The sequence below is a fragment of the Euprymna scolopes genome, chromosome 27 (assembly GCF_053919585.1).
Source record: "Euprymna scolopes isolate OS-2025 chromosome 27, ASM5391958v1, whole genome shotgun sequence".
NCBI classification, from domain to species: domain Eukaryota; kingdom Metazoa; phylum Mollusca; class Cephalopoda; order Sepiida; family Sepiolidae; genus Euprymna; species Euprymna scolopes.
In genome coordinates, this window is record NC_136508.1 from 89,151,340 (window position 1) to 89,178,277 (window position 26,938).

General features: G+C 36.3%; 1 protein-coding gene across 4 annotated transcripts in view; it reads left to right on the top strand.

Annotated features, from left to right (window-relative positions):
- The window catches only part of LOC145248972 (beta-galactosidase-1-like protein 2), a 1,883,914-nt gene that overhangs the window by 446,531 nt on the left and 1,410,445 nt on the right, over positions 1–26,938 (top strand). For all 4 annotated transcript variants that reach the window (XM_080110785.1, XM_080110782.1, XM_080110784.1 and 1 more), the window contains exon 3: positions 1,825–1,893. In XM_080110785.1, coding sequence (XP_079966911.1) covers positions 1,825–1,893 — 69 coding nt within the window. The remainder of the gene's footprint in view (positions 1–1,824; positions 1,894–26,938) is intronic.

Consider the following 26,938-nt stretch of genomic DNA (forward strand, 5'->3'; position numbering starts at 1 on the left):
CACATTTTTTTCTGAACTATTTTCTATATATAAAGTTTTACATCTGTGTGTCTGTATGTACTTTTTTTCTTTCTTCGTAAAAAGGTTGTACGTGTGTACGTGTATATTGCATTTTTTTCTACTGTTCTTTCTTTTTTCTTTTTTTTTTTCCAAACATTTTATTGTGTTTTATGTGTTTTTCTTGTCTTGTTTTTTTCTTGACATGAAAACTCCATTCCATTTTCAGGACCTGCTTCCACATTGTATTTTTCACAACCCAGGTTCGATATCGCATTGACGATGCGAACTGGTCAACGGACACCAAAATCAATATATGCTGTATATTGATTTATATTTGAGATGATATTCTCCTGAAGGTTGAAGGTTCAATCCTCAGTGTTGGCGACCAAAAAATAAATTTGCGAATTACTTACTATCCAGTCTGATGGAACAAGTAAATAAAGGGTTCCGCTCGAAATTCTGTTCAAAGTTTGAGTTCGTACACCTGAAGAAGGTTGGAGACTATATCCACTGAAACGTTGTGAAAATCACACTCAGTAGTCTGATGAATAACCAATCATCTCAAAAATTCAGAAACATCATATAATACACAACTTTACCACATTGGCCTGAGACGGTTTTTCATCACTTGGTGTGGAGTAGCATCTCCTAGGTATTCTTCTAGCCCAGTCTTGAGCTAGTTGCCCACCACATGCCAGCTCAGCCACAGTGTTGTATATTGATTTATATTTGAGAAGATATATTAAAATGTGTCATGTGTTATCTAGTGGATGTAAGATATTGTTCTTTTAACAGACAGATAATAAACGTATAAATCGTATATATGTTGTTTAGCCAGGAGGACATGATATTGACGTGTAAACTGAATCATGTTGTATCAGACTTATCACACGGGATATTTTTACAGTTCATATGTAAGAAGAATAATATATGCTTCATACCTTTTTCTTGAAGAGTTCCTCTGTATCTTCCTGCTGCTCCATGACGAACCATGAAGCGATCAGCACCATCCAATTGAGACATCTGTTCTTATTTGTGAAACCATAAAACAACTCTTTATATTTTTATAATATAAATTTATTACAGTTGTCTCAAATGGTTTTCACAGGATCTGCAGTTCGTCTACATGTTCTATTCTTACAGCTCGCTCCCTAGCTGTCTGTCCACCCCTGTCTAGACGTCTGTCTGCTCTGGTGGTCAATTCTCAACTCTCTCAATCTCTCCAAAACTAACTACATCACGTGTTCTCTTACGTCACCTAATTACATGTCTCAGATCAACCTAATGTCCACAACTAGTTATTTGTTTATTCAAAACCCCAAAATAATGTTTACATCTATTTTCTATTTTCACATTCCTTTTGCGATTTACACGTCAATCATTTCTTCCCCAATTTAATTGTTTATTCTTCTAATCATAATAACTGATCTAGCGACTATCCGTCTCTCAAATCAATTAATAATAATACAATAACAATAATAATAATGTTTTGACCCTTGACCACACTTGCCACAGTTAACAGATACTACGCTATGATCACAGCCTAAAGGGTAATACATTACAACAGATGGTGGGGTCGATGCAAACTCTTTGCATAGTGCTGCCTTGTTTTTCCGCTTGCTTCTTTGACTATTATGTTCAACTCCACATAAATGAAGTTAATTTTTATTAGAAAGATATTGTTGGTCATAGTGTAGCTTTGAAAAATATAAGGAAGAGCAACAGACACAAATAAATAATCATAAATTTAACAAATATTGCTGAAATAATAGTTTTTCACTTATAAGAATTTAAAGGCGTTTTTTTTTTAAATATTTCTTGCAGCTATGTACCTTGGAATTTACATGAACCTTCACCTGGAAGATATAATTTTGAAGGAATTCTAAATATAAGGTAAGTTTAAAAAGTAACACACCTATATTTAATATCCTATAATTGTTCTTTTCACACCTTCTCATTAAATGTATACACAATGCTGTTACTTTTATGAAAATAATGTATCTGATCTGTGATAGCAGTGATTTATTCGAGCTTGTTTGTAAATTATTCTGGTAAAAAGCATAATTTTCTCTTCTCTCTCTATATTCTACAAATGTTATTGAAAATAGAAAATATTGTTAAACCTTCTTTACTCATATAGCCTATGATCACTTTTGAGTGCAATATTTTTAGGATCTCGCATTCTTTGGATCATTTACCAACAAGTTTAATCTGCTATTTTCAACTTTTTCCACTGTTCCTCCACATCTTCTGAAATTGATCCGGTAACCAAACACTCATTATCTTCGTTTTCAAACAACACTTCAAATGTTCTTCATTCAACATCCACATTCTTCACTTGCTGTTTACCTCACAAATAACTAATTTATGGTGTGTCACAATTTCTTCATCAGATATTACTTTAACATCACTCAAGAACTGCCATCTTTCTTTGCTAACAGATAATCTATTCAAGACTTTGCTGTTTCAGACTCATTCATACATGATGGCTCGCCCCTTTCTTGATAGTATTTGCAACCAGCATGTCCATGGAAATGCTAAGACTTTTTTCTCCTGTTTTCCTATCCGCATCCATTTCCAACATGAACACCCTCAAAACCATTCAAATCTCCTGCCACAATAGTTTTCTCATCAATTTCAACAGTATGATTTACTTAACCAGTATACAATCATTTCCATTTGCAACCCAATCTTGCATTTTTTCTCATAATCATTGATGCAGATTTACCTCTCTAACATGTTAATAAGTTTTCTTTCAAGAAACTCAACAATCTCACCTGATCTTTCTCGCAAACTTTCAACATTCAAACTGTACAGCTTGAAGTTTGAAAAATTTCTTTGGAAGAAGGCATTTCAGTAATTAAGATGTTTTATTGGCTCTTTCTAACGTCAACTTAGCATATTTTTATCAAGACACTCTCTAGGTGACTATCTCACCAAGGCTAATGAGTGTTTCACCTGTCTTGTTATTTTTAATTTTTTTCTATAAAAAAAATGGACTTATTCACTTATTTTTGTTGAGAATATACAAAGTAGGAATTCCAATCGCCTTGGTTGAAAATAGACAACCAATATACTCGCACAATTTTTGAATCGCTTCTTATATTTAGTTCTCTGGTGCTACCAGATCAGGCTGTCTATTGGCTGTCTGAGACGAAACCTACATTGATGTTCCTTTTTTTTTCTATTCTCTTTTGTAAAACTTAATTGTGTTCTACAAAACCAAAAACAAAAACAACAGCCCCCTTCCCTCCCCGCGTTTTTTTCTTCTTCCCCTATTTCCCAACCGGCCCTGTCGGTAGGGCATTAGAATACACCGACTGCCCCGCTGCAGAGAAGTTTCTCAATGGGGTCACCTGTTGACCGTGGGTGGCAACCTGTAATGCCAAAGGATGGTTGAGCAGATCATGTTCAAGGTCCTAGTAGGACATGAGGTGCAACATGCCACTTTGGCCCTTACTTGGGTTAAGACAAGCGGTTGGATAGGCCCGATCCAATCAATCGGTTGGTTATGACTAGCACTAAATCAAGACAAATACAAGAAAATATGCTCCCCACATTAGGCAAAAAACTGATTTAGTAAGCGGTGGCTGGAGGGTCAATCAACTTGCTAAAGAATGGATAAAACACGGCTGGAAAACCAACATCTTTTCTAGAAATAAGTCCATTAGAAAGGACAAGGGAAACACGGATGCTTGAGTCCATCAGCAGGAAGAGTATACTTTTCCTGTATCCTTGTTGTGTTGGGGTGAATGGGTTTCCCCCGCCCCAACACTTCCCAAATAGGGCTCCGAGGCGGGTGGGGAGCAAGTGAAATAAAAAATTCAAAATATTTAAATGGCAAATAAAAACTATCACTGTGCTCCTTGAAAGAAATTAAAATTAACCTAAAACAAAACGTTACTGATGTAAAAATGGACCAAATAAAAAAATATGGTGAAACCATTGATACAAACTCCTATATTCTAATCCAGTGGCGTCTTGTGCCTGGAGCTGTGGAACTGCAGCATCCCCAAGTCATTTCTACTCAATATTATTGATACACGTTAAAAAGAATATGTTTATTTTTTTTCTTTCTATGTGATAATATATCATATTAATAATTATATATATATATATATATATATACACACTATATATATATATAGTGTTATAATGGAATAATTCCAGAGGAAATCCGGGTATGAGAGCTCAATGTGGTAAACAGAGCAATAACATAAAAATATAACATGGAAATTACATAATTGTCGATGCAATAATTTATTTCAACCTTATGGTATTTTCAAGCATCTAAACTAGACAATTACATTTTTGATACTGAAAGAAAGAAAGAAAAAATCGGGCCTCGACCGTCAAAAAACCAGAGGGGGTGCTAGTAGCAATCCACTTAATACATTTTATAGAGAGGGTGGGAGGGATTTTTTAAAAGAAAACAACAACAACAAAAGAAAAAAAACAACAAAAATATTATGACACTTATAAACGGCAGCTCGATGTAACCACAGATACACACACACACGCAACACACATACACACACACACACATGCCCCTAAATATGCACGTTCTTACACGTAAATGCCTTGACACGCGTTTACTAACCTACGAAGAAGGGGGAGAAATATACGGATATAGAGAGAAAGAAATAGAAGAGCGCGTAATGGAAAAAGAAGAAGAAAAAAAGAGGAGACAGTGACCAACCGCTGCCTGTCATATGGTTTCATTAGTCTAGAATCTCTGAGAAAGATAAGGGAAAGAAAATGGAGATTATACTTGCGTCCTATAGTTAATTGAGTCATGGAAAGTAAGTCTATTAAAAGATAAATAAAAAAATAAAAAAATTTTATATACAAAGTTTTAAAACTATCTGAATGTTATTATGTTAAAATTAGTTAGAAATAAATATCTTTTTTTTTTTTTTTATTACATTTTCACCCCAAACAAGGCACATTGCCACTTTGGTGTAGGGGGCTACTATCAGGGGAAACATCTACTGGGGTACTATGTAGGGATTAGGGCAGCGAGATGTTGGTTCACATTGCACTTGAACTTATGCATGTCAGTACAGTTGGGGAAGCAGTGACCTGGAATGGAATTCCAAAGTCTAGCAGTTCTGGGGAAGAAACTACTGGAGTAGAAAGATCTTTTACATCTAGGGATCTCTACAGTATTGGGGTGGGATTTTGCAGCTTGTCGGGTCTGTCGAGGGTGTTCACGTCGTGGGGGCACAAGTGCTTGCAGTTCTTCAGAGCATTCGCCATTATAATACTTGTAGAACAGGCAGAGGGATGCAACGTTTCGACGATGGGACACAGGCCCTAAACTGGCATCTAAGCTTCAGCCTATCAGATTTGCGACTCTCTTTTGAAGCCTGTCAAGGAGCGAGAGACTAGTAGCCGATGCACCAGCCCAAATATGACAGCAATACTCCATACATGGGCGAATAGTGGCCTTATTGAGGTACAGGATACTTTCGGGTGTTAGAAGTTTTCTAGCACGGTAGAGAGAGCCCACCTTCCTCACAGCGGCCCTGGCAATGCCCTCGATGTAATTGTTCCAACTCATGTTTCCTGTGAACGTTAGGCCAAGGAGCTTGAGAGACGTACTCTCAGATAAAGAGTCGTTGGCCATTGCTATAGGTGGTAGAGAAGGTTTCTTGTAATTATTGAATGAAACCAGTTTTGTCTTGGCGGCATTGAACGTGACCATCCATTTTTGTCCCCATTCCACTACTGATTGGAGGTCTTCCTCTAGTGTTTCTGCCATTACTTTAGATATATGTTCATTTGTTTTCCTGTCGTGCCTGCTATAGAGTGTGGTGTCAACAGTATATATACCCATCTCAGAGGCAATTTTGTCGGGGAGGTCATTTATGAATATCAGGAACAGCAGAGGTCCAAGGATAGATCCCTGGGGCACTCCCGCATTTATATCATATTGTTTAGATGTACGACCGTCGAGGACAACCTGGATTTTTCTCTTATCTAAGAAGCATTTAATTATGTTAAGTATTCTACCAGTGATACCGTAAGATCTAATCTTCCTGAGGAGACCCTCATGCCATACCCTGTCAAAAGCCTTAGATATATCTAGAGCTACAGATCTGCCCTCTCCCGCTTTGTCCAGTGAATGGTATATGCGTTCAGAGATTACAGTGAGGATGTCTGCCGTGGAACGGGCTTGTCTAAATCCATATTGTTGGTCGGTCAGAAGTTTAGCATCTGTAAGGTGCTGGACTAGAGCATGGTTAATTAAGGTCTCAAATATTTTGGCAAAAAGTGGGAGGAGGCTAATAGGGCGATAATTTAATGGGTCAGTTCTTTCGCCAGAATTCTTGAATACTGGTACCACAGAAGCAGTTTTCCAACAGCCCGGAAAGCAAGATTCATTAAGGCATTTGTTGTAGAGTTTGGAGAGAACTGGAGCTACTTCTGCTGAGCACTTTTTTAATAGCACAGCTGGGATTAGGTCGGGTCCACATGCTTTTGAAGTGTCAAGGTTTTTTATGATAGCATGCACCTGAGCAGGAGTGATTATCAGATCGTCTAGCTTGGCGTCTGTCCGCATAGGAAATTGAGATAGGGGGTGGTTTAGAGGGTCCAGTGTGGAGTTTGAGGCAAACCGACTGGCAAGCATGTTAGCCTTCTCGGTTGCTGAGCAAAGAACCTCGTGATTGTTAGTTAGTGGGGGAATTGTTGATTGGCCATTATTTACTACACTGTTGTAGATTTTCCAGAAGTCACGAGTTCCTAGTTTTTGTGCTCTGATGCGTTTTTTAGTGGTTTCCGTAAATTCCCTCTTAGCTGTCGCTATTTCTTTCTTAACGTTACTTCTAGCTTCTATGTACTTCTGTCTGTTTGAACTGGGCTTATGTTGGTTAACCCTGCGGAATGCATGCTGCCTTTGAGCAATGGCAGTTGCGCAAGTCGAAGTAAACCATTGGGGAGAGTGGGGCTTGCTATAGAATTTCCGCATGGGAACATGCGCTTTGATTGCAGTTTTGAACCATTCAGTGGTCTCGGTTGCACACTGTTCAGCAGGAAGAGAAAAAATATTTCCCCATGGGGCGTCTCTGATAAGATCTCTGATGGTTTCCCAGTCAGCCTTTTTATAATATCTCGTTGTTTTGAGCACTGGCTCTTTAGTTTTGGGTCTAGAGTTTAGGGCGATTTCAACCATTATCACCGCATGATCAGCGTTCCCAAGTGGGCTGTCGGCTTTCGTTACACAATCATCAGGAACTGTGGTCAAAAACAGATCTAATAGTGATGCGTGTTGTTCTTCCTGATCAGGGAAACGGGTTGGAAAAGTAACAATTTGTGATAGGGAGTGAGATACAGAGAAGCTATGAGTTGTGCTGCCTGCTGCATCTGTGTAAGTAGAGAATCCAAGCCAGTTTTTGTGATGGACATTAAAGTCACCAAATACATGTACTTGGGCGCTAGTGTCGAAGGAGAGTGCTGTGTCTATGCTGTCAGATACTTTGTTTATTATGGTGCAGTCTTGGGTCGAGGGAGAGAGGTAGAGAAAGTAAAAGTAGCTAATGTTGTGTTGCATGATTAGTCTAAAGCACATAAAGGCTTGATCATCCGTTTCTAGGTTTGTTTCTCTAGTCAAGGGAAGGGTATTACGAATGTAAACTCCAAGTCCGTGCATATGTCTGTCAGTCCTTACGGCAGAGTGGGAGATATCCAGGCATGTTAAAGTAGTTAGAGGGGATGGAGGAGTGTAGGTTAGTCTCACTTAGTGCTAAGATATCCGGGGTATTTGTTAGGAGAAATGCTTCAACATCAGCTAAATTAGTTCTAAGCCCACGGATATTTGTGAATGCAAGCCTCAAGGGAGGAGGCAAGTTGGATTTGTTTGACCCTAAGCCTGGTTTAAGCTTATTTTTAGATTGTACTGTCATCATGTTTGTTAACGAGTTTCAGTTAGGTTAGGGGAAGCCGAACAGGAGGTTATGCAGAATATCACACATGCATCACAAGTAGACCATCAGCTGACCCTCCATCAACTAGGACTGTGGCCTCAGGAAAGCCCACCGGGGATGAGTGCAGGGTCCCTTTCCATGCGCGCCATGGCACTGCAAACATCCCGATATTATACAACTGTTGATGGAGCAGCCGCTCTAAGCGCTACCAAAGAGTTAGGGCTCCTGTACTACCAGTCGGAAACAGCAGCCAGCAACTGTCAATCCGGTACCCTCAACCCATCAGAGGAAGGTCAACCCAATCTAATTGCTCAGGCATATATGGTACTCAAGCATTCTCAAGTGCCCAGCTTTAGGGGTAGGGTGTGTCAGTAGTGGGGAAACGGCGTTCATTGCCCTAGACAAGAAACAAGATCTACCAATGGGTATTTCTGTCGAATCACTGTGATAGTATCTCTGCGCCTGACTAATAGGCAAAGAAGGAGTATGGAAGCCGGGCGATAGGCAGGACCTATCTACTCCTTAAGCAATTTAGGTTTGCAAACCGGTAATTTGTTTGAGTCACCAGACGGATGATCTGGAAAGATCTACTGGGTCCGTCACCACTGAGAGGGTTTGCTCCGTGCCTGGGTTCTAATCCAGGTATTTCTGCGACCCCGCGTGGTTAGTTAATGTTATTGGGTTAGTTTGTAGAGGTTATATCTGCTAAATAATTACTCCTCAAAGTGGATTAGGGACATTGTTATTTCATTGTTACTGGATAAAGGGGTTGAGTAGAGCTCATGCAGTGTAAGCAACTATGATTGTAAGGAAGCTTGTTAGGAGGAGATAATGTGGTTTGAGGCTTTCTCTTTTATATATATATATTTTTTTTATAATACATTTAAATATTGTATTTGTAATATATTACTATGAATTCAAAAAATTGAGTCTTATGTAGTTAATATTTTATATATTTTTATGGAATTAATTTTATTGGTGATTATAGCGGTCGTTGTAATTTTGCTCACTAATATTTCACTTCTTAATTGATTAAGAAGCAGAAAATTGCAATATTAGTCGCCCCCAATTCGATAGGACGTATATAGTTTCGGTTACACAAAAGTACTTTCATGCACGCATAAAGAAATAAATAAAATAGTTATTATTTTACAGTTTTGTGTTAAATTATATTAAATCTAATAATGTCTAGTTGTAGTATTTGATCTTTTTGACTTAACTCAGTTTAATAACTAATGTATTATCTGCAGAAAAAATTATTTTCTTAAAGCTATCTCATTTATTTATAAGTAATTTGGATAAACAGGTACTTCGGGAAAAAGTACACCCAACTTAGAATTCGGACAACAAATCATCAAGTAGTTATCGAGTATATACCGGACAGCACTATGATTGCCAGTGGGGTGGGGTGGGAGGGTTTATCGTAAATAATCTAGTGGTGTTAAATTCGGTGTCTTTACCATTATAGAATTATCTGTTCGTCGGACCTGGAGTTATTGGTTATTTTAAATTTACATTTATGTCTACATCTGGCCATCAGTTCATCTCGTTTGTTTAGGAGATTATTGTGTTCGTACTTCAGGATTCTTAAATCCGCCGGAAACTGGAAACAGCGTTTTTATGATCATAAACATTCTTTAAATAACCCAGAACTTAAGAACAAAACCGAGTTAGCTAAACAATGGTGGTTATTAAAAAATGAGAACCGATCCCCAGTGATTTCATGGTCAATCCTATGTTATTCGGATGTTCCAAACGGCTTTAGGCAGAGATGCAGTTTATGCCTCGAGGAAAAAATAAGAATTCTGAAGTACGAACACAATAATCTCCTAAACAAACAATTATAGTACTTTTATTATTAGATTTAATATAAATCAACGTAAAATAATAACTATTTTATTTATTTCTTTATGCGTGCATGAAAGTACTTTTGTGTAACCGAAACTATATACGTCCTATCGATTTGGGGGCGATTAATATTGCAATTTTCTGCTTCTTAATCAATTAAGAAGTGAAAAATTACAACGACTGCTATAATCACCAATAAAATTAATTACATAAAAATATATAAAATATTAGCTACATAAGACTCAATTTTTTGAATTCATAGTAATATATTACAAATACAATATTTAAATGTATTATAAGATAATATTTATTTCTAACTAATTTTAACATAATAACGTACAGATAGTTTTAAAATTTTCTATATAAAATTTTTTTATTTTTTTATTTATCTTTTAATAGACTTACTTTCCATGACTCAATTAACTATAGGACGCGAGTATAATCTCCATTTTCTTTCCCTTATCTTTCTCAGAGATTCTAGACTAATGAAACCATATGACAGGCAGCGGTTGGTCACTGTCTCCTCTTTTTTTCTTCTTCTTTTTCCATTACGCGCTCTTCTATTTCTTTCTCTCTATATCCGTATATTTCTCCCCCTTCTTCGTAGGTTAGTAAACGCGTGTCAAGGCATTTACGTGTAAGAACGTGCATATTTAGGGGCATGTGTGTGTGTATGTGTGTGTGTTGCGTGTGTGTGTGTATCTGTGGTTACATCGAGCTGCCGTTTATAAGTGTCATAATATTTTTGTTGTTTTTTTTTTCATTTGTTGTTGTTGTTTTCTTTTAAAAAATCCCTCCCACCCTCTCTATAAAATGTATTAAGTGGATTGCTACTAGCACCCCCTCTGGTTTTTTGACGGTCGAGGCCCGATTTTTTCTTTCTTTCTTTCAGTATCAAAAATGTAATTGTCTAGTTTAGATGCTTGAAAATACCATAAGGTTGAAATAAATTATTGCATCGACAATTATGTAATTTCTGTGTTATATTTTTATATTATATATATATATATATATATATATATATATATTTAAAGGAGATTAGAGCAATAGTCTAAAGAGCTGAGTGTATTTCAATGTAACAGTGGAACAGCACTAGACCTAACGGAAAATAATCACAATAAGCAAGAGGCAATATATTTTGGTTCCACATCTGGCCTTATAAAACATAGAATTTCAACGCACAAACATTCTTTTAAAAATAACTCCCTGTCAAACCAAACTACTCTATCCAACTATATTTGGAAACTAAAAAATAGCAATATTTCTTTCAACTTAAAATGGCGAGTAATTGAGTCTTGCAAACCATATAAACCAGGAGATAAATTCTGTGCACTATGTTCAAAAGAGACCCTAAAAATTTTAAAATACGAAGATATAAAAAATGCAACCACACTATTAAATTCAAGACAGGAACTAATATTTACATGCAGTCATAAACGTTGGTTTAAATTTGATAAATATAAACCACCTTAAATCATGAAAAATTACTTATTAGTAAAAATAGATTAAAATTTTTTTTTTTTTAAATAAATAAAGTTAGACTAATTATCCCCCTTGCGCCCTTAATAAAAGAAAATATGACTAATTATCCCCCCTTACATTATGAAATTATACAAACAACATTCGAAATATAAACCGTGGCGTCTTTAAATCAAAAGTACGCTAACGGAAATAATTTATTACACGGACGTCCCCCCTTTTAAAATTCATCATTCAAAGAGGTGAAAAACTATAGCAAACATATATATGAGTATTTTAACCATAGTTCCTGATTTCAAAAGGCGAAAAATTAAAAGGTAAATTTTTATACCTATATTTTTATGTATATCTATGTATATGTATATGTGTGTCTATTTTTTCATATATATGCATATATATATATATATTTTTAATGTTGTACTTAAAGCAAATTTATAATTCAAATTCAAATCTATATTTTACTCTATTTCTTTTCTATCTCTAACCCATATTAAACTTCTTATCAATTTTAAATCCAGACCTTTTATTTATATTTTTTTCAGATACATCTGCCTTACTTTTAATGCTAGGTTTATTTATGGTGTCTTTTAAATTTAATAAAAACCCTTCAAAATTTGCTGACGAGGAGACCTTGCTTATTAAAAAGCTATATGTAATAATTATTGTTCGTAACTGGATGTCTACCACAATAAAAAGCACTGTTTTCCGAAACGATCGTACAGAAAATTGATTTTGTTGTTGTTCCTTCTTATGAAACGGATTTTTAATTTAATTATAATTTGATTTTTAAATTTTAAATTATCAATTACTTAATATATATATATATATATATATATATATATATATATAATCCTGAAGCTTAATGTCGATAATTGTCCCCATACTGATATAAGCATAAAAGTAAAACTTTGCTTTGAGCTGCGAAATTCACAGCTACACATTCTTAGTGAAGTTCGCTTGTGCGCATGCCCGATCTAGATGGCCGATATGAGACAATTTGGAGCTGTAGTTTTCGCAGTTTCAAACGCTCGTGAAATGCTGTGTTTGCGCATTTTCGCTTATATTATTATTTTTTTTTAAGAGGCTTATTTACAAATGTTTTGATTTTATTATTATTAAAAAGTGTAACATGTTCTTGTAAATAAAATCTCCACCTTAAAAAAAATTCTCACACTTTTAAATGCGATTTAAGCAGGCAAAAATATACAATATGCTAAACTTTTTTTTTTAATTAAAAGTGTTCGGGCTTTTAGCCGTGAAGCTACCAACGCGACTAATGTTATTTTTTTTACCTATATTTTTTACCTTATTTTGTTTATGTTTTTAAGTAGTTTGAAATCTATTTATTTTGTAGTAAAACTTTACAGAATAAAAAAATATTTACATTTTTTCTATAGAAAAGCGAAGAAAATTTTATTTTTAAAATACATTTTAGTTAGAAATGTTTTTAGCTTATATATATATATATATATATACACACACACACACACACACACACATATACACACAGATATATATATATACACACACATAGATATATATATATACACACACACACACACACACACACATATATATATATATACACACACACACATATATATATATATATATATATATATATATATATATATATATATATATATATATACACACACACACACATATATATAAGCTTTAGCATTTATTTACCTCCCAGGAGGACAATGTAAGAAGTTTTACAAAGTTTGTTTTTTTTAATTAAATGTGCAGTAACAAAGTAAAACCGTTTTTATAATAAGCCCAGTAAATAGCAAAGTTTGTTATTTTTTGTTTGTTTTAAATAAAGATTACAAAACTGAACAAAACTCCCAAACCAAAACTCAACCCAAAAGACCCACAAAACCCCAAAGTGCTACAACACCCACAGAAACAACCCCTCTCACCGAAAAAAAAAAAACAGACACCAAAAAGTGCCCATGAAGTGCCATGGAAACAAACCACTTACCAAAAAAGAAGCTAAAACCAAAATAAACAGACCACGTTCATCTTCTAGACCAATAGACTCAATCCAAAACAGATTTGAGGAAATGGACACGGAAGATCGAAGATCAGACACCAACGACTAACAAAAGTTAAAAACAAGTACATAAAATCTAATCATAACCCAAAAATCATCCAATGGAACTGCCGGAGCCTAAAACCCAACATGAATGACTTATTATTTCTTATAACAAACCATCAACCAGCCATCATATGTCTCCAAGAAACCTTTTTGAAAAGCTGAAGATAAAATAAATATAAAAAACTACAAACAATACCCAACAGAGAGCCTCTGGAGGAATATCTATACTTATTAGAAATATCCCACAAAGCAAAATGGATCTAAACACTAATATTCAAGCCATTGCTACAGCAGCCACACTACACAGAATTATAAATATCTGCACTATCTACATCCCACCCCAGTATAATGTCGGGGGTTTCCGTCTTGCGGGTATTAAACAATACGAAAGAATAACAACGCAGGCATTTACATGTTAACAACAGCTCGGTCGCAGTCAGACTGGCGGCCAAAACATACTTTATTGAAGAGCGCACATAACTAAGGGTAGATAACTCCTAGAGTTATGTCCCTTGATTAGGGACATCACACCCAGGATCCAATAAACGAAGCAGAGCTGAACAAAATAATTAATCAGTTACTCAAACCCTTTTTACTGTTAGGTGATTTCAATAGTCACAACGATATATGGGGATCTGCATACTCGGATAAGAAAGAAAAAAAAATCTTGAAAAAATTATTAACGACAATGACTTGTGCATATTAAATAATAAATCCAACACATACCTTCATCCCACTTCAGGCACCTGCTCAGCATTAGATTTATCTTTGTATGACCCTACTATCCTCATGGACTATAACTGGAAGGTTCTAGAAGATTCATGGGGTAGCAACCATTTTCCAGTGATTTTAACAAATCTAAAAGAAACAAAAATCCATCTTTCCCAATGGAAAATAAAAAAAGCAAATTGGAAGGAATATAAAAAAAATGCCAACAAAAACTTTCAGAGGAGGAAAACCCAAATAAATCCATAGAATACTTCTCTAAAACTTTACTAGCTATTGCACATGAATGCATACCTAAAAGTAGCAGAACCAACAAACAGCAAAGACCTAACAACGAATGCCAAAAAGCAATTTGCCAACGTAAAGCTGCCTTACGAAAATTCAACTCCCAACCAACAAAATACAATTTAAACCTTTAAGGAAAGACTATATAAATAAAATAAACTCGAAATCAAACCAAGTGTGGAACATGGTAAGGAAAATTTCAGGTAAAAACTCCCCTTCCCTTTAAATCATCTGCTACAAAACAGCATCAAAATAACGGAGACAAAAAAAATTGCGAATCTTCTTGCTGAAACCTTTCAAAACAATTCCTCCAGCAAAAATTACAGTCAATCTTTCCAAAAGACAAAAAAAGATACAGAAAAAAAGATAAATTAAATTTCAACTCAAACAACAAAGAAGAATACAACTATCCTTTTACTAAAAATGAACTCTTAAAAGCCATAAACGAAGCACATAATACAGCTACTGGGGTGGATGAGATACATTATGAGTTTCTGAAACAACTTTCTTCCAAATCTATACATGCTCAACAAAATATGGTTCAAGGGAAAACTACCCAATAGCTGGAAACATGCTATCGTGATCCCCATCCCTAAACCAGAGAAAGACAATTCAGATCCACAAAATTTCAGACCAATCGCATTGACAAGTTGTATTTGCAAAACATTTGAAAGAATGATAAATAATCGACTAAATTGGTATCTGGAAACGAACGACTCAATTGCCAACCTACAAATTGGTTTTAGAAACAAAAGAGGAACAATGGACAACATAGTCCGATTGGAGACCTTTATCAAAGAAGCATTCATTAAAAAAGAACATGCAATAGCTGTCTTTTTTGATTTAGAAAAGGCATGATACAACATGGCGACAGGGTATAATTAAAGACCTATACAACCTTGGATTAAAGGGCAGACTACCCATACTGATAAAAGATTTTCTATCTGATAGAAGTTTTAAAGTAAGAATCGGACACACCCTATCAGACACAAAAATACAGGAAGGAGTCACGCAAGGATGCATTTTATCAGTTATGCTATTTAATATAAAAATTAATAATATCGTAAATTGTCTAAATAATGGGATAAATGGCTCCTTGTATGTGGATGACCTTGTAATCTGCCATAGATCCAAAACTATTCATACTTCAGAACGCCAACTACAAATGTGCATAAACAAACTAACACAATGGACGACAGAAAATGGCTTTAAATTTTCAACAACCAAAACTAAATGTGTTCATTTCTGTAATCATATAAAAATGCACAATGAGCCTATTCTAAATCTAAAAGGATCAAAAATTGAAATAGCTGATCAACATAAATTTCTGGGACTTATTTTTGATAAAAAACTCTCCTTCATCCTTCACTTAAAATATTTAAAACAATAATGTTTCAAGACTCTACAACTATTAAGGGTTATAGCAAATACTGAGTGGGGATCAGATTACTCATCACTCTTAAAATTATATAGAACTCTGATAAGAACCAAACTAGATTATGGAAGCTTTATATATGGTTTAACCTGAAAAAGTTACCTTAAAACTCTAGATTCTATCCATTTTACAGGATTAAGACTTGCCCTGGACGTATTCAAAACCTCCCCGACAGAAAGCTTATATGCTGAAGTCTATGAACCTCCACTAAAATTGAGACGTGAAAAATTAGGCTTACAATATTATCTAAAACTAAAATCAAACCCCCAAAATTCTGCCTATCAATGCACTTTCAATCCCAACTACACACATCTATTCAAACAAAAATAAAATGCAATTAAACCCTTTGGTCTTTACATGGAAGAAACAATAAAACCACTTACAGACAACTCAATAGATCAAACCAGCATCCACAAGGAAAATCTCCCAGAACTCCCACCCTGGCTGTTAAATACATCCTAATACATCCTAAATCCAATACTCACCCTGCAGACTATAGAGAAAAACTAAAGAACCTTCTGGATACTTACCCAAATTGGACACACATTTACACTGATGGTTCCAAAGATCAAAACAAAGTGGGATCTGCTGCTATTTCAGAAAACACTATTCAGCAGAAAAGGTTACCAAATAACTCCTCTATCTATAGTGCAGAAATTACAGCCATAAACTTGGCTCTAGATATTATCATCAACCAAAACTATCCTGCAATACAAAACTTTCTTCTTTTGTTGAATTCCCTGTCACTACAGTTTCTGTGGAAATGATAAAGCTGACATGGTGGCCAAAAATTCCTTAAAACTACAAATAAACAACATAAAGTTCCCATATACGGATTACAAACATTCAATAGACAGTTTCATCACAAAGAAATGGCAACAAAACTGGAACAATTGCCAAAATAACAAACTTTTCCAAATTACCCCTATACTTAAAAAAAAAAACCCTCTAAATACCAGAAAATCATGTAAAGAAGTAGTCTTATCACGTATCCGGATAAGACACACATACATAACTCACTCCCACCTACTAAAAAGTGAAGAACCTGTCATGAACCTTACACAGTGAAACACTTTTTATTTGACTGTCATGATCTCACACGAATTCGTCAACACTACTACAAGGCTAAAAGTTTAAAAGAACTCTTTGATAAAGAAAATCCTAAAACCATTCTAAATTTCTTAAAAAGAGCAAATCTTTACCATAAAATATAAAAACCATCAAATAACAAACTATACCAAAATATTGGCCGAATATACCCAGCGAAAATCGATTCTGAAAGTATAAAAAATTTAAGTCTTGTATACAACATTAAAAGACCTAAAAAAGGTTGATATGCTGGTCAAACAAACATATTTAGTTCTAATATTTGGTGCCTTTCATTTCTTTGATACAATTGACTCAGTGACTCATTTCTGACATTTGAAATTTACAGAATGTTTCAAGAAAGATCACGTTGATTAGTACAATCAAGATTATTTTTTTATTTTTTATGCTAGAGCATATTGCAGCCAGCTGCTCGGTTGGATTTGGCCTCTCTGGTCTGCTATCTAGTTTAAATAAGGGCTAAAATGGAGTGTTGAAAATCATATTGCGATTTAAGAAACTATAAAACAAATTGCAATGCCACAAAGATCTTGTCTTTAGACATTGTGCTGCCAACCATAACTAAGAGATGGCTTGGTTGTGGGAGATGTTACAGAGAGGCAGTCAGTATATTTTACAGCTCTAGCCAATAGGATCTACATAAATAATCAACAGCAACCATAGTCAAACATAATGAAAAATGTTATAATACCAACACATACAAAAAGTAATAGAAATCATGATTAATCTAATTATTTAATGCATTTGCAGAAAAAAATTGTGGAGGTTTCTTTTATTGTATATCAACATTAAAGTTTACAAAACATAATACTTACTCTAAACATTAATTGATTTGAAATTTTCTCTCTTATTGGCTTATAAGAGTAGTCGTCAATGTGCATAAGTCAGAAGGTAACAGTATTAATGCTGGCATCTCTCGGGGTTCTATCCTGGACCCACCTTTCTTCTTCTAGAAGTGTAAGCCATTTTGAGTTTCAGAACAGTTTCAGATGGTTTCACACAAGTCCTGGGAGGTGACTTGTTTGTAGTAGACAGTTCCACAGAACAAAATATTCTTACCGTGTCGAAACCCGGGAAAGAACATGTGAAATTGTTCCAGAAAAGGTTTAATATTTATGAAGCAATTCTGGTTTCTGATTGGTTTGTAGCAGAACGTGAATTTATTTGATTCGTCAGTTCTTAGCAGCATCGTTTATAAATAGAATCGTCCGACTGTGTGGGATCATACCCCATTAATAGATCCAAAATATTGCAACATCCTTTATAATGGGGAAGTCCCTTGTGTTTGTTCTGCTCAAAAATAAATATATATTTTTATATTTACTTAGACATAACAAAAATTAGAAATCATTTGGATCTTAGAATTTTAGCATTTAAAAAGACGCCATTTTTAATTGTGTTCAAACGTCAAAAAGGAAAATTACAAAGATTTTTTTTTTTTTTTTCTAAGTAAAAGTATTAGTAGGTTAAAGTGTTAATACAAAATAAAATGGATACAGTTTAACGTCTTGTCCAGGACTATTTTTTTTTTTTTTTTTATATATAGAAATCTATATACTGAGCATTATCCCTAGGGTTTTCTGCTGATATTCATACAAAAAAGTAATAGCCTTCTCATAAGTGGAACTTCGCTGGTCTGTATTTTTAATATATAGAAATCTATATACATACAGGGCAGTGAAAGAAAAAAAAAATTATTCAGTCGAATTTACCAACAAGTTTTGAGGAAAAACGTTGTAGCTTTATCCGTGTCGCCGGTTTTGTAAATACATCAGCAATATTTTGTTTTGATGATATGTAATTCAAAATAATGGATTCCTTTTTTATCTCGTTTTCTACGAAATGGCATTTTATATCCATATGCCTAGATCTTTGGTTGATCATCCGTGCTCTGTGCTAAGACTATACTGGCTTGATTATCACAATTAATTACCATGGGGCTTGTAATCAATTCTGGCTCTTAAATAGTCTTCAGGATATTTTTAAGGTAGAGTGCTTCCTGGGTCGTGTGTGTGATCGCGATAAATTCTGCTTCACACGTAGAGAGAGATACAATCTGTTGCTTTTTAGATTTCCATGAAATAATAGGCCCATTTTCTGAGTGTCTAAAACAATATCCAGATACACTCTTGCGATCTTCTTCGTTTGCCCAGTCTGAATCTGAAAAACCTTCTAATTTTAGGGGATTTCTTGATTTTCTAAATACTAACTTCTGTTCTTTAGTTCCTTTTAAATAACGTAAGACTTGTTTAGCTCTGTTTAAATCCTTCATTGTCGGTCGCGATAATTTTTGTGACAGTTTTGTTACTGTATAGCATATGTCGGGCCTGGTTGCAGTCATCAAACATATAAGACTACCTATAATTTCGCGATATTGTGTGTCATTTATTATTTCAGATTCTGTGTGTATATTTTTATTAATATCATTTTCGACCGGTGTAGAGCGTTTCTTGCACTTTCCCATTCCAAATTTTAAAAGTATTTTGTCGATGTATCTCAATTGAGTCATCGTAACAAGTCCTTTGCTTTGAGTAAATTCTATCCCCAGAAACCAGGATATTTTGCCAAGATCGGTCATTTTGAATCTTTTACTTAATTTGTTCTTAACATCAGTTAACATTATGTCACAATTTGATGCGATTAAAATATCATCGACCCACAAAACCAAAATCAGTAGTTTATCGTCTTTGTGTTGGGTATATAAACAGAGGTCTACAGCGCATTGTTTAAATTGTTGTTTAATAATATAATCATGGAATACTGTGTTCCAACACTGAGCACTCTGCTTTAGACCATATAATGACTTGTTAAGTCGCCACACGCTATTTTTATTTTTCATTATAAATCTCTCTGGAGGGGTAATATAAATTTCACAGTCTATTGGGGCATTCAAATAAGCATTTTTTACGTCCATTTGATGGATGTTTAGGTCATATTGTGATGCGACTTGCAGTAAAATCCTGACTGCCGTTAGGCCTGTGGTTGGTGAAAATGTAGAAAAGTATTCTTTACCGTAAATCCGAGAGCACCCCTTAGCAACAAATCTTGCTTTGCACTGTTCTATGCCCGATGCTGTACTCTTTTTTTGTAAAAACCCATCTGGTAGAAATAACATGTTTATCTCTTGGGAGAGGCACTACCGTATAGGTATCATTTTCGGTTAAGGCATCTATTTCTTTTTTCATGGCAATTTTCCATTCATCACAATGTTCTGAATTAATTGCTTCGTTGAAGCTTTTTGGCGCATTTTCCATTGAATAGCAATAGTCGATTTGATAATCCTTTATATTGTCGACCACAAAAAAATTGGGTCGTCTTCTATTTCTTTTGGGACATCTTTCGACTTTATCATCATCATCATCATCATCATGGACACTCTCGTCTCCGTCATTTTTATTTTTTCGTTTGTTCTAATTATTTGAGGTAATATAATTCCATCCTCTTCATATGATGGGTTTTCGTCTTTACAATTAAACGTGTCTGTGAATTTTACACACCGGATTCTTTTTATTTTATCTTTTTTCGGGAAAAAATATTAAATTGGCTGGACTGTTTTTATCGTATCTAAGAGATATACCTCTGTCGGCTTTAATATTCAATTAACTCTTTTTCTCTATATATGCGAAGCAAGTTGAACCAAATATATGCATTTTGCTTAAATTTGTTTTTTTTCACCACAGAAAGATTCATATAGAGTTTTAGATAGTGTTTTGTTAAAACACCTGTCGCGTATATAGGCTGCCGCCATGTGCATACGTCCAGAGGTTTTTAGGGAGTTTTGATTCAATGAGTAGGCATCTTACCATTTCAAAAAGTGTCCGCCACGCACGTTCAGTAGTCCCGTTTTGGTGTGGCGATCTAGGAGCTGATGTTTCATGCCTGATATGATGGTTAATTAGTAAAAGTTCAAAGTCTTTATTGGTAAATTCCGTACCGTTGTCAGAGTGAATACACTTGATTTCACCGTAGGGGGCCATGTCGGCTAGATATTTCTTAGTTGCTAGCACGGTATCAGATTTATTCCTTAAAAAATAAACCATTATTAAACCTGAATGGTCATCTACGAAATTCAACACATATCTAGAATGTTCTCTGGCCATCGGTTCTACGGGACCGTTCAAGTCACAATGCACCATTGATAGGATTTTTTTTTTTTTTTGTCTGGTATCTTGTTTTGATAGTTTGTCATTTTCCCTTGTGTACAGACGCTGCAGTTGAAGGTTTGTGATTTTTGTATTTGCATTCCATCAACTACAATCGGCAACTTTTTGATATCAGGAATATTGCAGTATCCAAGAATTTTATGCAATGTCTGTAGATCAGAGCAGGCGGTTTTTGATGGAACTACGATATTTAAATAATATAGTATTCCATTCGGGTATACCAGTTTTGATTTATTGGGGCTAAAGTTTATATTTGCACCTTGTTTTGTGGCAGCTTCTACAGAAAATATATTTTGCTTAAATTTTGGGATTAGAAGAGCGTTTTCTAGAATACAGAAACAATTCACCTTTATTGTTCTTTAGCGAGATTTTCGCATTGCCTCTTTTCAAAACGATATCATTGACTCGACTCCCGTCAGCTAGTTCTACAAAATGATTTTGTGGCTTAAAGTTGGGATCAAAATTGATAAAATTAGATTCCTTTGTAATCACATGTGCCGTGGCCCCACAATCGACAAGAAAATTATTATTGTTTGTTGAAGTACACGAAAATAAAAATGTATGTTCGCTAACAGAGCTCTCTACATTTTTAATGTAGTCGCCATTTTGAGTCCTGTATCTACATTGGAAACTCTTGTGATTAGGTCGTCAGAAAAAACCTGCTTTTGGCAAAGTTGCGTTTTTTATTCCTGGCATGGGTATAATTCGATTTTGGTGTTTTTATGTGTGTATTTTTAAATTTCATGATATTTGTGGATTCGTTTTTTTCTGTGATCATTTTTTCAGTTTCTTCGTAACTTCTGAGTGCTACCTTGAATTGGCTAAAAGTCATGGGTTTTTCTTTCTGGGTTATCACGGTGGTAAATGGCTTGAAATCACTCGGTAATCCCTTAAGGACCATGGAAATTAACAGACTGTCACTTATAACTTCACCAGACATTTTTAAAGAATTTGCAGTTGTCTCGGCTCTTATAATATAATCAGTAATAGTTTCGGCTTCCATTCGTTTTAGAGAGGTCAGTTCAGTGTATAAAGAAATAATTTTGGGTTTTCCTTTTGATAAATAATGCTCTCTCAATATGTTTAGTGCTTTGTAGCTGTCGTCCAGGGCTTCTCTCATTACCAGTGATAGACTTCGGTCATCTAAACACTGTATTAATTCCGCAAAGACAGTTGCGTTCTTTTTAATGAAGTCGGGGTCGTTTCTGTTTTCAGGTTGTGTTTGTAGTACTTTGTGTAGCTGTTGGATTCGTAGATATCCTAGAAATTTAACTTGCCACAATTCGAATTTTGATTCGGATCCATCGAAATAAAAACGCATGCTGGGCGCATAACCTCTAGAAGTGTAAGCCATGTTGAGTTTCAGAACAGTTTCAGATGGTTCGCTGTTACACACAAGTCCTAGGAGGTGACTTGTTTGTAGTAGACAGTTCCACAGAACAAAATATTCTTACCGTGTCGAAACCCGGGAAAAGAACATGTGAAATTGCTCCAGAAAGGTTTAATATTTATGAAGCAATTCTGGTTTCTGATTGGTTGGTAGCAGAACGTGAATTAATTCGATTCGTCAGTTCTTAGCAGCATCGTTTATAAATAGAATCGTCCGACTGTGTGGGATCATACCCCATTATAAGTCCAAAATATTGCAACATTCAACGTCAAAAAACGACATTTTTGCATTAATATTGACATGATAGTTAAACAGATAACATTGGTTTTTGTTGGAATTGAATTTTTTGATTTTCATTATTATTCCAGACAAGCACCAAATTATCAAATTCACAACTTTGAAAGTGATAAAAACAAATCCTATAATTTGCTATTAAGTTAGAAACTAATCAAATTTTATTGCAAAATGAAAGTGAATTGACTCTCAACAGAGAATTGCAAGCAATGCCGGTCTGCTTGACTGATTTTTGTTCCAACCAATCAGCATGTGATTAGGTCAGTTCAGTGTATAAAGAAATAATTTTGGGTTTTCCTTTCGATAAATAATGCTGTCTCAATATGTTTAATGCTTTGCAGCTGTCGTCCAGGGCTTCTCTCATTACCAGTGATAGACTTCAGTCATCTAAACACTGTATTAATTCCGCAAAGACAGTTGCATTCTTTTCAATGAAGTCGGGGTCGTTTCTGTTTTCAGGTTGTGTTTCTAGTACTTTGTGTAGCTTTTGGATTTGTAGATATCCCAGAAATTTAACTTGCCACAATTCGAATTTTGATTCAGATCCATCGAAATAAAGACGTATGCTGGGTCCATAACCTCTAGAAGTGTAAGCCATTTTGAGTTTCAGAACAGTTTCAGATGGTTCGCTGTTACACACAAGTCCTGGGAGGTTGTTGGTACGGGTTTAGGTTCTTCCAAGTCCCAAAACTACCGACCAGCTTTAATAATTACTAAACGTACAACAAGTATAAACGACAAGAATTTATTAACAAACATGAAAACATGACAACACTGCAATTCAGAACATTAAGGTAAAAAGATTACTCACTTCAATAGTGGGGTTTACGGGAGGAGTGAGGACTGTATTCTAGAGTTGTACTCTGCCTGTCCAACATTGTCTTTTAGGAGAACTTTTTGCGTCCATGCCTCACGTGTACGGACTCTCCTTTTCTCTTCTCAAGGGACCTCACTCCTTACCCTACACCGGTAATCCGGTGCTCTTATTTATTCCCCTACAGTACTCCCCCCCCCAAATACGGAGTACCTGAAATAAATGAGCAACATTTTTAATTTTATTTAAACCGTCACAAAATTTTTTAAATGTGCTGGCCATCTGACATGTCTACCTGACCGTGTCTTTTTCTTTTCTACTTTTTGAAGCGTCATATCTACCGGCATGGCGTTTGGGGGTGATACTTTCAGATATGTCTCTTCCAGTGCTGCGGGTTTTAACCTGTCTACCGGAATGTTTTGTTCCTCATTCTTGATAAGCACCTTGAAAAACTTATTTTGTCTCTCCACAACCTTAAAGGGACCACGATACGGCGGTTGAAGGGAATGCCTCCTTTCCGTATCACGGATAAAGACGTGCGTGCAAGTCTCTAAACCCTTAGGTACATATGGGACCATGTTCCTATTCGAGCCTGAGGGAGAATATGCCATCTTGGCCATTTTTGTAGTTAGCCGGTCGACAAACGCTGTCATGTCCATAACTTTTTTTGGTGCTTCAAAAAAATATTGTGCTGGCAACCGCAATGTGGTTCCATATAGAGCTTCCGCTGCTGAGCACTCCATATCTCTTTTCACCGTTGTCCGCAGTCCCAACAATATTAGTGGCAGATGTTCTAACCACCTTCTATTGTCCGTAAGCTATGCCCGTAAGGAGGCTTTCAGACTGCGATGTAGTCGCTCGACCATGCCGTTTGCCTGGGGGTGATAAGCCGTGGTGTGTATACTCTTGGTGCCCAAAAGTTTTGCAAGTTTATGAAAAAGGTCTGACTCAAACTGTCGACCTCTGTCTGATGTAACATTTTGTGGTACACCGAATCTGGCCACCCAACCAGCAAGGAATGTCCTGGCAGTTGTGTATGCCGTCATGTCTGGCATCGGTAGAGCTTCAAACCATCGTGAGAATCTGTCGATACATGTCAGCAGATAGCACTGACCTTCACATGTCGGAAATGGTCCGGTGATGTCGATATGAATGTGCTGAAATCTCTCATCTGGAACTGGAAACGTGCCTAGAGGAGCCCGCGTGTGACGACCGACCTTGGCTTTTTGACACTCCACACACGTTTTCGCCCACGCTCTTGTATCAGCTTTTATTCGCGGCCAGACATATCGGTCTGTTAGTAGCCTTACAGAGGCATTGGCCCCTGGATGCGATAGACCATGTACTGCCTTAAATATGTCTTTGCGTAGCGATGCTGGAACGTATGGTCGCAGTTTGTTTGTGCTTGTGTCACACACAACTTTTGTGTGGCTGGTAGGGTTGGTAATTGTCACTAGGTTCAATGAAGTTGGATTATTCTGCAGGAGATTTTGTAAATGTTCATCCTTCTGTTGTTCTTTAGACAAGGTGTCGACGTCAATTGCCGGCTGCAACAGGAAGGAATTAATTCCCCGCGATAAGGTGTCTGCTGGGATGTTGTCTGCTCCCTTGATGTGCCGGATATCCGATGTCAATTGAAGGATATAATCCATCTGGCGAATCTCTCTGGGAGAATATTTGTCCGAGGAAGACTGTAAAGCGCCTAACAGGGGTTTGTGGTCCATGAGGATATGGAACTGCTGACCTTCCAAGAGCTGCCGGAAATGGCGTATCGCGGAGAATGCAGCTAACAGCTCTCTGGAAAATGTACTATAGCGTTTCTCAGTCTCTGTTAAATTTTGAGAAAAAGGAAATGGGTTTCCAGTCCGCATCACATTTTTGTTGTAGGACCGCTCCAATTCCAATTGCGGATGCATCCACTGCTAGGCACGGCTCCTGGTTGGGTTGGATGTGAGACAATTTTGCAGTCTCCTGCAACATAGCCTTGATCTTGTTGAATGCTTCTACCGCGTGCTCTGAAAATACACTTCCTCACATTTGTCAACAAACTTGTCAATGGTAAAAGTACTTGTGCACAGTGAGGTAAGAACCTACGATAAAGGTTTATCAGCCCCAAGAATTGACGCAGCTGCCTCATTGTGGCAGGGATAGGGAAATTTTGAATGGACTTGACCATCTCTGGTGATGGGGATATTCCCCCCTCTGAAATATGGTGTCCTAAAAAAATTACTTCGGATTGACCAAAAGCACATTTTAATGGGTTTAGGACTATCCCATATTGCTTCAAACATTCGAAGACCTGTCGCACATGACCGATGTGTTCCTTTCTAGTTTGGCTAGCAATAAATACATCGTCAATATATGCACAGACGAATGGCAAATCTGACAACACCTGGTCTATGAACCGTTGGAATGTTTGTGCTGCATTCCGCAACCCAAATGGAACTTGCATGAACTCGAACATCCCGAATGGGGTGATGATAGCCGTTTTAGGAATGTGTTCGGGCTCCACCGGTATTTGGTGATATGCTCGAATTAAATCCAATTTTGTAAAAAAACGGTTATTTTGAGCCACTGCTGTCACGTCCTGGACATGTGGTACTGGGTATCTATCTGGTTTAGTGACTGCATTCAGTGCTCTGTAGTCCCCACATGCCCGCCATGTGTTAACACCTTTGTTGACAAGATGAAGAGGTGAAGCCCATTCGCTCTTTGAAGGGCGAACTATGCCTAACTTCATCATTTGCTGAAATTCAGCCTTGGCCGCTGTTACCTTTTCTGGTGCTAAGCGCCTAGCTTTGCTATGAACAGGCGGACCATTTGTTTCGATATAGTGTGTGGTGGAGTGTGGCAAAACGTCCCTATGGAAAGAAGGCACTGAAATTGAAGGGTATTCCTTCAAGAGACTCAGAAAATCGTTATCCTGGTTTGCATGTGCCACTGCTGGACACAATGGAGTACCAGTCCTAACTACCCTACACGCTGTGAGATGCGTTTCTGGATCTTTCAGACACTGGCCTGTTATATCCACCACCAAACCGAACGCCTGTAAAAAATCGGTACCTAAAATAGCACTGTCTACATCTGCCACTATAAAAATGTGGGTAAATGTTCTATGCAGGCCTAAATTAAGGTCCATATACTTCTCCCCATATGTGTGTATTAACGAGCCATTCACAGCTCGTAGTGTGAATTTACAGGAAGGGGATTTCTTGTCGGCTGCAGTCGCAGGAATGAGAGACACTTGTGCCCCACTGTCCACCAAAAAGGACGTACCTGAGTTTTTGTCCACCACATACAATAGGTGGCCTGAACGAGATGCACCAATAGTTGATGCCGCATTCTTCTGTCGGTTTAAGCTTTAC